This window comes from Musa acuminata, chromosome BXJ2-9, assembly GCF_036884655.1.
Source record: "Musa acuminata AAA Group cultivar baxijiao chromosome BXJ2-9, Cavendish_Baxijiao_AAA, whole genome shotgun sequence".
Lineage (NCBI taxonomy): Eukaryota > Viridiplantae > Streptophyta > Magnoliopsida > Zingiberales > Musaceae > Musa > Musa acuminata.
This window is the reverse complement of record NC_088346.1, coordinates 2,856,771-2,867,989: the sequence shown is the minus strand read 5'-3', so window position 1 is coordinate 2,867,989 and position 11,219 is coordinate 2,856,771. Positions and strand designations below refer to the sequence as shown.

At 37.8% G+C, this 11,219-nt stretch overlaps 1 protein-coding gene and 1 long non-coding RNA gene across 3 annotated transcripts; both read right to left on the bottom strand.

Annotated features, from left to right (window-relative positions):
* Window positions 1-2,006: 2,006 nt before the first annotated feature.
* Window positions 2,007-3,367, bottom strand: LOC135621925 (uncharacterized). The gene is made up of 2 exons (XR_010490962.1): window positions 2,855-3,367; window positions 2,007-2,761 (listed from the first exon to the last, which is right to left on the bottom strand). It is a non-coding gene; the product is annotated as an uncharacterized LOC135621925 (long non-coding RNA).
* A 454-nt stretch (window positions 3,368-3,821) lies between these two features.
* On the bottom strand, window positions 3,822-9,682 carry LOC135622484 (thioredoxin-like protein AAED1, chloroplastic). 2 transcript variants are annotated; one of them, XM_065124381.1, is made up of 10 exons: window positions 9,455-9,682; window positions 8,803-8,944; window positions 8,674-8,719; window positions 7,438-7,497; window positions 6,827-6,863; window positions 6,354-6,433; window positions 6,123-6,214; window positions 5,022-5,082; window positions 4,223-4,321; window positions 3,822-4,119 (listed from the first exon to the last, which is right to left on the bottom strand). In XM_065124381.1, exons 1-9 carry the CDS (start codon window positions 9,648-9,650, stop codon window positions 4,262-4,264), a joined length of 774 nt encoding a protein of 257 aa, XP_064980453.1. In that variant the 5' UTR covers window positions 9,651-9,682; the 3' UTR covers window positions 3,822-4,119; window positions 4,223-4,261. The 2 variants fall into 2 exon arrangements, with proteins under 2 accessions (XP_064980453.1, XP_064980454.1); XM_065124382.1 differs by having other exon boundaries at window positions 4,227-4,321.
* Between the last annotated feature and the right edge of the window lie 1,537 nt (window positions 9,683-11,219).

Genomic DNA, 11,219 nt, shown 5'->3' with positions numbered 1-11,219 from the left:
TGTTTCTGTTGCACATTTTTGAAGGAGATAAAATTTTAAAATTAAAAGAATATTTTTCTATAAATATATTACATGAGATATTTATAGAAAAAAATAAAATTATAATTATAATCCCCATAGTTGATATGTTACTCATCATGAATGATAAAAGATTAGTAATGTTTTGATGGATTGGTTTCAATTTTTTGTTGGACTAGTTTTAATTTAATTAGACAATTTAAATCCAAAGCCATTTTTGTGAACTCATCAACTGAAGATTTTTCTTTGAGTTCCGATCCTCTCTGCTTCATATGGATTCCAAACTGTCGATCCATTCAATCCGCACTTCTCCACCATTCAGATTTCGGAGTTGGAATCTTGCAGACCTTCGCACCAATTGAAGAGAATCCAATCTTTGCTTCCGTTTACTCTCTCAGTTCAACTCGGATGGAGTTTGGCCAAGTTTTGGATCCATTCAGAGACTAACCCACAACACAATTAGACAGCTCTACCTGCTCTAGTAACCCTGAATGCTGATTCAATTCGAATCTAAATCAAATCTATTCAGAACTACGATTTCAAACCACGATTTCAAACCAAACTGGGTTGCAAACCGACTAAAAATAATAATAAAAAAATATCTCAGTTTTGATTTTTGATAGGAAAAGTACCGACATCACTAACTCATCCCGCCACATGGGCTGAGCATGCCACCTAAGCAAACGTATAGGAGCTCCCATTGACTCCCTGCAGTCGTCAACAGAAGATTAGCTCACGATCCTTGCTTGCCCCAGTTTCCTAAAGAGGGTCCGCAAAACTACTCATCGCTGACATCATAGTTGAAGAAAGGGTCACTTCCCCGTATTAATAGTTGATGGCATAGTTCGCCTCCTCCACACCCCTCCTTTCGAACGATTAAAGGAGAGACCACTCCCTGCTTGACTCAAAGAGGTAAAAAAGTATGATAGGAAATGTCATCCCAATGACCTAGCGTCGACACCAGCCTTGGGATAATGCCTTGGTATAAAAATCAGTCTTTGTCGCCAGGTACCCAGGTAAAAAAACCAGGCCCTATACTAAACAAGGGCAAGCACGTAAACACCACACTCTCCTGAGTATAGTTAACTCACTCCTTTCCCGTTCATCTAACTTAAGTATCGGAGGGGTCATGCTGGGACATCTCTCCGGTGCTGACCAATTGTGCAGGATCCCTAGCGTGGCTGAGGAGGCATTGCAAGACGACTCTCATGGGCAAGGCAATCTGTCTTTACAAATTAGTTTGCTCCCTCCACAAGCGGAAAGCTCTCTACACCTATGCCTCAGGTCAGTTCTTCACAATAGCTCTCTACGCTAACTCCTCGAAGGCCAACTCTCTGCACTAACTCTCCACGCTCGCGCCACATATGACCTCGTCACAAGAGTTCTTCGCATCAGCTCTCTAGGAAGGACGTGCACTTTCGACGTTAGACCAAATCAAGTTGACTCATCAGTTGACGGTCTCAGTATAGTAATTATTTTGAATTTGATAAAATTAAAATCAACTATTCAAAAATCGATGTAGAATCATGATGGTTAGGATTAGTTCTAGGTTGAAAGAGGAAGTTGAAGTACCATTGTTGACTAGAATGATAGATATTAAGCTTTATTAGTTCCCATATGCATAATTTTTTTTATCATAAACAAGGCTTTAGCTGTGGAACAATTTGTTGCCTATAGAACATAAAACACATTATTTTGTTGTGAGCTAATTATAAATTAACATCGTGATCTCTATATTCCTAAAAATTATATTAAAATTTTTATATTTATAAAAATAAAATATTTAATTTTATTTCTCGTTATGTAATCGATACTCTATATGTATAGTGATAAATTAAAATGAGATAGAGTCAATACGTGATTAATCGTGTGACGTTTCATCAGTAGAGTCGTTGGCATGAAAAGAAACGAATTAAATATTTTTCTTTCATAACTATAAAAATTTTAATATAATTTAAAAAAAAATATAATAATTAAGAGGTTAAAAATAATTAATTATAAGAGATAAATTACTGAGGATAATATATAATTAACACTTTTGTAGCAGAAGATAAGTCGCGGCGTGGGAATGAAACCGAAGCAGTCTTGAAAAATGCAGAGACGCGGAGGGATCAACAACCGGTGGAGCGACAATGGTAGCAAAAGAAGAGAGAGAGAGAGAGAGAGAGAGAGAGAGAGGGTAAACAACAGCCTCAAATCTTGCCACAGAACCAACCGCTCTTGCAACAACACAGGCAAAAAAGATAGGGTTCATATGACACTGCCTTGCCATCGCTCTGCTCGGAGAAATGTGGTGCAGAAGTTGTAGAGTCGGGTGCGTGCCCCCTTCCATCCATCTCCTCCTCCTGCAGAGCTATGGCTGTATGTACATACACACACAAGACACGGCCGGCGAATCCTGTGCTACTCGCCCTCGTAGCTCGAACTGTAGCCGCTCAACGTGGGAGTGATGTCGGCGGAGGAGCTGCCGCCGCCGCCGTCTTCCTTGGCCTTCTCCCCGTTCCCGAAGAAGGCCTTCGGGATGACCGCGCGGACTAAACTCCCCAAAATCCTGGCTTTCACTTGCCCTCGCCTCGTCGGAGGCCTTCTTCCCTTCCTCGTGTTGCTCTCGGCCACCCGGTACTCCATGGCTGCTGCCGAAAGCTACAAGAGAGGTCTGTGGACGGAGATGATGGGAGAGTCGTCTGATGGAGAGGGGATCGAGCTGCGGTGCCGGTATATATACATCACCTTGCAGTTCGTACTGAAATAGGAGAAGAAGGTCTGAAACCTTCAGAAGGGACGGACCAGAGTCGTTCAACCAACGAGCATATGGAATCGATGTGTGTGAACTCACCCTTCGGTTGACCGACACGCTTCGCTTTCATACCTGCGCTAATGATGATATTGGACGGCTACAGCCCAAGCAAAGCGACACAGCTGTTCCTTCTAAGATCCTACTTAAGTGGTCGTAGATCGCCAGAATCCAGGAATAATATTTGGATGGGAGGAGTGAAAGGATTATATATATATATATATATATACTTAATGTATTATTCCGACATCAAATTTGATAGATTTTGTTTGAAAAAATCTATCACCAATTGTTAGTCCCATGAAATCCATGAGTCGCATCAAAAGAGAATGGAAGACAGACAAAGAACACGAGAGAACAGCAGGTGACCCGACTGGCCAATTGGAACAAGAAAAAGAGATTACAAGATGCTCGGATTTCTCCTTTTGACTGCAGCATGAAGAAGACGAGAGGATGGGCCAATAGGGAGCGGACAATTCTGCCAGCTCGCATCTTTGTCATGAGCTTCCGTTGGTCGGTGTCCTGCAGCTTTATCAACGTGCAGTTTCTTTTGAAGAGAATGCCTGACCATGGTTTAGTACGACCAGAGTTAGCTTTTATCAACATGTAGTTTCTTTTGAAGAACGCCTGACCATGGTTTAATGCGACCAGAGTTAGCTTCATCGGCATCCTGATTGCTCAGGAGATTGGCCACATCTTTTTATTCAAGAGGGACGAAAAGAAGGATGAAGGCATACTTTATAATTATCATGGTGAAAGAATAATAATTCAAGTAGAAAAGGGAAAGGGCACCATGAGTTTCATATGATTATTATGTTCACCGTAGATTCACTTATAGAGTATATATATAAAAAAATACAAGGATAATTAGTATCATAAGGTGTGCAAAAATATTTGAAAAGGTTTATTAAAAAAACCAAAAATTAAAAGTTTTTTCAGGGAGTTCACCTATTATTTATTCAACACGACTATACGGGTCCTAAATATAGTAGAGTTCTCAACAAAGTGATAGAGCGGCAAGAGAATAAACTAATTAATTTAAATATATCCTGATATGAATCCGACCTAAGACATCAACATCCATTACAGAAGGAGCATTCGATTTCTTTTACACGATCAAAAATAGAAAAAGAAAATCATCCTGCTTGTCCTTCATGTCGGTGCACGGACACAACGGAACTTTGTTCTCCAAGATTCACATCTGAGCTTTACATAAAGAGTATCGGCATTTTGTTACTCGGTAGTTGTTTTGGTTCTTCATTTTGGCCTTAAGGACAGCAGGAGCAGTTGTCTTCAACTATTCATCTCTGATTTTAGATGTAAAAAATAATTTCAATGATGATAACTGATCTTGCAGAAGTGCGATAGAAACTGTAGGACATATTTCTTTTGTGTTAAAACAGAACTTACTTACGGTAAAGATATCAGGGGAAATTATCCCACAATCTATTAGGAACAGCATGCTTCGATAACTTCTTCCACGTCAGGATCATCTCCAGCTTCTTTGTCCTGTCGACAAAAAGAGGTCATTGGATAAACATGTCAATCCAATAACGACGAACTCAATTCAGATCTACAGGGAAGTTTGTGATAACAAAAGAGAGCAAAATAGAATTCACTTTACAAAACACAATGGTGTACACTTGGTATTATTAGGTGAACCTATGGCACAATGCCGAGTTATATTGTTCATCTTGTTCTAAAAGATGGACTATTGCTTTTTTGATTCTAATGATGTTCTGCCTTTACATGGGAATATCAATTCAATGTCTAGAACAGAGAATGTGATATCCGGTTACAAGTATGCTTACACACGTGCGCCCAATTTACAACACACAAAAAACAAATGATACAAAATTCCATACTAACCACAAGAAAAAAATATGGTAAACATGTTCAAGAAATAACACCTGAACATTTACCAATTTGGTCACACATATTTTAGGACTTGAGACGGTGATACGTTTGTCATATAACTTTGGCGAAGTATTTGTGTATCATGCAAAGGTGAAAGAAAGGAAAAAATTTCTTGGCTACACTCCCTTAGGTTAACATACAAAGGCTTTTGACCATAATCATTAATCAACCCTCATCTAAGGCTATGGTTTGTTTCGCAATTTTCTCTTCATACAAGTGAAAATAAGTATATAACATGATACGAATGACAACCAATTCCAAGAGATTATTTCAACAGAAAGGAAGTGCTAACCTTGTGGATGTATAAGATGTTGCTCACTCCGGGACCTGCTACAATGATGCCTCCTTGTTGCCTAAAAGAAGAAAGCATGAGTTGTTTTATAAGAGAAGCACACTAGAATAATATGGAAACATGTCAGCTTACTCATTATTAATTAGTTAATAAGAATGCCGTAACATGCCAACCAAGTCATCATATGTTACTAGTTTTAATCATTTGACCCTTTTCCACATGCAATGTTTTTTTCTTACTCCAATTTCCCTTATTTCTGGGATCTTGAACTTGTTGTGTAATATAGAATGTGAGTGTTAACATAAACAAATCTCAAATAATAGTCAACAAGAGATAAAATACGTAAATTTATCTGTAAAATTGACCATGAGAGTTCTGCATACATGTGCTATGTTTTGGCGTCATCCACCTATTAAGTCAAACCACATAATATAATTCATAAAACTTCATGTACAAATCATAAAACATCTTTCTTTTGTAATTATAATATAGGAAATTCCATAGTTGATGCCTATTATGCTGTTCAGAACCTGTGTCGGGGTCCAACTTCTGACAATAATGGCAAAAATATCAAGCAAATTGTGTATAATAAAAAATGCACCTATCGAGATTGAGTATGGATCAATTTAAATGCAGAAAGCTGCCATGATAGAAATCAAGTCATTCGAATGGGTTGTTTTGCAGTATAAACCATTACCTCATCATCATTCTTTACAAGCTCTGACATGGACTAAGCTTTCATTAGCGGTAAGAGAGTGTTTTTCCGAATTATATTTACTTTCCTGCATGTCTCTGATCTGAACCTTTGTGTTAAATTGTTGATAGGAAGGAATGGGCCAGCAAGAGTCAAAAATCCTACTGTCTTTTTCACTGTTTGCCTTTTAATCTGTTACTTTTTTTTGATCGCCTGCTAATGCTCTTTATATTTATTCTGATAGTTATCTAATGATATTAAGATTCCCAAGTCAAACAACATATTCACAATTCACAAACACAATTTATATTAACTGTCTCTGATGTTGCGTACAAAACATGGAAATTTAGGAGGAAACAGCCATCACAGACCTAAGTAAAAGATTTTATTTTACAATAGTCACTTACCAACCACCTCTTGCCACTGTATCCTTTTTAAATGAAAGCCCCCAGTCCTGTCTATATCCTTCTAAGTATAATTGTACGATTTTCATACCAGCCTGAAAAAGACAAATATGATAGATCAGATATTTCACAAAAATGTTACCTTTTTTTAAAAGAAAAAAATTCCTAATCTGATTTTTGCATATATAGTTCTTTTCTTTAATATCTAAAAATGGAAGATTTTACAATACATACAGATGGAGAAAAAGTTGTTGATACGCCATAAGCAAAATTAAGTGCATCATACGATGAATGGGTGGGATCCGCATAAACTTCTGCATGAAGGCATTTTGATTGCTAAAATCAGATCAATTGACATTAGCCAAAATGGAGAAGTGATTGACTCATAATAAGCAACATCTTACAGGACATGAAATCTTTTGATTCATAGTAACCAAGCATCCTGATTTCTACTTCATGTTCCAGTTAGAAAATTTTTACATTTGGAAGAAAACATTAGTGGTAGAAAAAACTCCCAGATAAAGAATAATATGAACACCTGGTTGAATGGTTTTAACAAAAAGTGAGGATCTAGGCAATATAATTGCTCTCTGCATAACAGGTGAAGTTGTGAATTGCATTTAAGCCAATGACAACCGACAGTATATAAACTCTCGAGTGTCCTCAGTATGATCTAGAAATATGTTTCAGATTGTATGGAAGCGTACCTCCTTTGAATTTGGTTTGCTCAACAAATGCCTTTGCCTGCACCAAAATAGTCATACGTACAAAATAGTGAACATTATAATTAATGATGTAGCATAACTGCATAGGCCAGAGGTTTTTCTTGCAGATAGAAACATCACGATTAGTGTTTTATCAACATTGATAGAGAAAAAGTCTTTCATATTGGATAATCTACTGAAAAACGTATGATAGTGGCTAAATCAATATACTACTTTCTAGTCGTTGGTCATATTTGTAGCTAGTGATGCCCAAGATACCTGTTAAGAAAAGAGCACACACTTCACCAGTTCCTCCAATTATAGAAATTTTCACACTTTTCCTTGATCAAACTTAACATGTAATCTTAATATTTGTAATTGGCTTTAGATACATGTTTATTTTAGATAATTACTATCTAACCTAAATTTGCATTGTAAGGAATTAGTAACTAATTAATAAAGGATCCAAGTCAGGATGAATGTGTAAAAGGAATCATTCTTTCCCTGCACATTGACAAATAACACCTTATCCTACCAGTAAATGCTTGGAATTTGGTTACAAAAATGTGTGGATTCAAACAATGACTCTCACCTCATATTAGTAAATGCCATACCTGTTCAGTACTACCAGGTCCAACCAAAACAAGTGCAACTCCAGCTGAATCCATCAATTCCTAGAAATCGCAACCAAGAAAGAGAATACAAGTGGGGAATAATATTTTGTGCATTGAACAAAGTAATATTTGTGGAGAAATGTATGTATATACATATATACATACACATATACACACACACATATATATGCATGTATACACTATACATATATACATATACATATATATACATACATATATATATATATATATATATATATGTATATATAAGTATATATATATACATACACACACTCACATATACATATGAATATATACATATATATATATATATATTTATATATATTTATATATGTATATATTGTTTGTGTGTGTGTGTGTGTGTTTAAAAGAAAAGACAAATGCACATATATATACAGATACATCATGAGATGCAAAAATAGTGGATATGCGCACAATGATTACCATCTTACAAAAGACTCCCTATCTCGTTTTAACTCAAAAATAAATATTTTCCACTTTTCTTTGAACATTTACTAAAAATGCTTGCCTTTTTCACAGTTGACATGCACACAGAAACAAATAAGAACAATATAGTGAACCTACAGATTCATGTAGCTCTATGTGAATTCTCTTCAACGACTCAACATGATCATTTGGCTGTCTGTTTCAAGGTCAAGTAACAAGCATATGTTGTCTTAAGGAAATCGATTTGGCCTACTCATCTAGCTCACCACTTCCATTTGGTTCATAACAAAGAAAGTAAACAGATTAGGACAAAATAGAAACAGTGTAAATTGAATTATTAACCTCGATGAAGATGCAACCTCAGAGGCTCATACTGTTGAATTACTTATTAAAATTCATCTCGAGACTGTGGTGTAGCTAAGAAGAATGGATAAAAGTTATTCCTTTATTTCCTCGATGATCAACATACTTGACCATCAGGGTTCACAGAAAACAAATGTGTTAACAAGTGCCTGCAATATTGCATCCATGATGAAAATAAAATGTCATGGGGAACGGTGAGTAGTTTTATGCCATGAATCTAGAACAAGATGGGCCTCTTCTACCACCCTATATATTATCATTGTTCTATGTTAAGAAGAAGCAAGTTATACTTAATCATGTTCCTCTGATGTCATTATTATTCAAACCACACACCGCTGTGGTTATAGCAAAAGAAACTCCTGCCACAGGAAATTTAGGAGAAATTGAACTTTGTAAGTCTAATACCTTCTTGGAGGCAAGAAGATCAGCCCGTTTACGACAAAAAACACATCTGAAGAAGTAGAAAAGTATAAATTATTCTTTAGACTGGTTCAACTTTAGAAAGAATGAATAAAGAAGAGTATATAACATCACCCAAAATGACGTGCAAATGCAATTACAGCTTTCCTATCTCTCCACAAGTCGGTTATGCGAATCGCTTTTCCAGTTAAATCAAGAACTTCTACACTTTCTAAGGAACCAGTGAGGCTCTCAGGGCTGATTGCAGATGTGCTACCTGATATGTGCATATCTCTTAGACTCAGCAGGAACAACAGTGAAACTTTTGAACCATTCAAAAAAATACTGTTGCTTACAGTCAATTATAACTCACTAAATGTTTTATGCAATTCCTAACAGATTGATTAAAAATAGAAAATATCCAAAGACAATTACCAATAAAATATTGAAACAAGTCGATGCAAGATTAACTCATGGAGAACTAATTATTTCAAATAACACATTATATTCATATTCTTCTTAATGAAACACCCACGTTATTTCTTGTTCCGTAATCTCTGTTGTTGAGTTGATTGAAATATTCACAGGAGAAACTCGTGGAGGTCCAAGCTTACAAGGAGGATGTCGCAGGAACCTGCGTATAACCTTGAGGACATCCCTCTTCAGGTATGCCCACAATACTCCTATGACAAGAAACTAGATACAACATCGCAAGAAGCACTCTCTCGGATTGCAGTAGAACGAGATGTCAGTAGATGAATTACAGAACAGAGGGTTGAAACGTTACCGATGGGTTCGGGCGCTGCGTGGAGGGGAGGGAGGATGCAGGAGCCGCGGTTCACCTTCTTGGGGCGAGACGGGAGGCCAAGGGCTTGGTCGCCTTTAGGGCTCCTCGCAGAAACCGCGGTGGAGCATCGGCGCGTGCCCTTGCTCTCCGCGAGGATGGCGGCCGCCGACTGGATGCAACGGAGAGGCATGGCCATTTGGAATTGGGAAACGTTACCGATTGGTTCGGACGCCGTTATGATATATATATATATATACATATATATATATACATATATATATATATATATATATATACATATATATATGTATATATATATATGTATGTATATACACATATGTATATACATATGTATATATACATATATATATACATACATATATATATATATATAATTATTCTCATTGTGTTAATGTTAATATAAATATAATATTTTTTATGTCAGTCTCAATTTAGATTTTAATTTTATTAGACGGGAGTTCTAATAAAAAATTTTAATTAGCGGAAGCAGCGGGGTAAAAGCAGTAGGGGCGAAGGAGGCCCGCCGTCGTCTCCTCGTTGCCATCGGCGACGGCCTCCTTACGGAACGTGGAAGCAACGGAGGCCCCTGCAGAAGGGAAGGAGGTCCACTACCGTCTCCTCGTGGACATCTTGATGGAATCCAATCCTGCAATCCCACCTTTCCATTTGAAAGCTATGTTGTCTGCAGCATCTGCAATGACTCCACAAGAAAGCTGAGTAGATAACAAAAGCATGTACGTGCTCTTGCGCGAGACCATTAGAAAGCCAGCAGCAGCAGAATCCCACCCCACCCATCTGCACCATCCAAACAAGAGGAGAGATCAAAAACCAGGAGGACAAAGGTTCCAGTCCAAAAGAGAGCCAAGGAAGGCCACACACGAGAAGAAAGTGGAAGATGCCCAGATGTTAAAGCATTGGTTCTTGGCCACAACATAGAAGAAGATGGAATCCAGACGTGTCGCCATGCATGTAACCATCTTTCCTGTGTCCGTGAAGCACAATTCCTGTATCGACCAACCGAGAGATCTCGTGGATGTACGCTTGTCTCTGCTGGCAGCAAACTGGGGCAAAGGAATGCAGCTGGCGGGGCGTTTTGTCTTCGAAAGTTGGCCGCTCGTGAGCGATAAGGCATGCAGCGGCCTTCATGGAGTCCACCTCATCCTCTCATGTTGTATACAAGTTTTACCTGGGAACAGAAGAGCACTGATTCAATCAGCTTAATCGTTTCAGTCACATCAGCAAGAAGGAAGGGCTGACCAGTCTATTATTCATCCTCTTCGAAGTTTTGCTTGCACAGTAGCAGTGCATTTAAGAGGAGAACTCGAGAGTATATTGCTAATGTCTCCTATCATTGCCTCATACATCAAATCCAACATATCGATCAAGACAACTTGTAATAGATCAAAGAAGACCCAACCCTGATTGGGTCACCAAAAGTAAGAATGGATTTGAAGGACTTGGTCGACTTGTAAGGTCAACGCGAAAGATGGATAGCCCACCATGATATCCGCACTGCCCGCCACCGAGAGAGGATAAGCACAACCTTCTTCCAGCATTATCCAGTCCCCCATTTGATTCCACGAGGAGCAATGTTGGAATTTAATGTTTTAAGTGACTGTATGTGCAAATAATCCTTTACTGACAGGACTTATTCGAAAAGTTAGTATACGTAAATATTTGCAGATAGGGGTATATGTGTAATAGTAATTTGTATTGGGATGGCTCTCAAACGTTTCCGCAGACT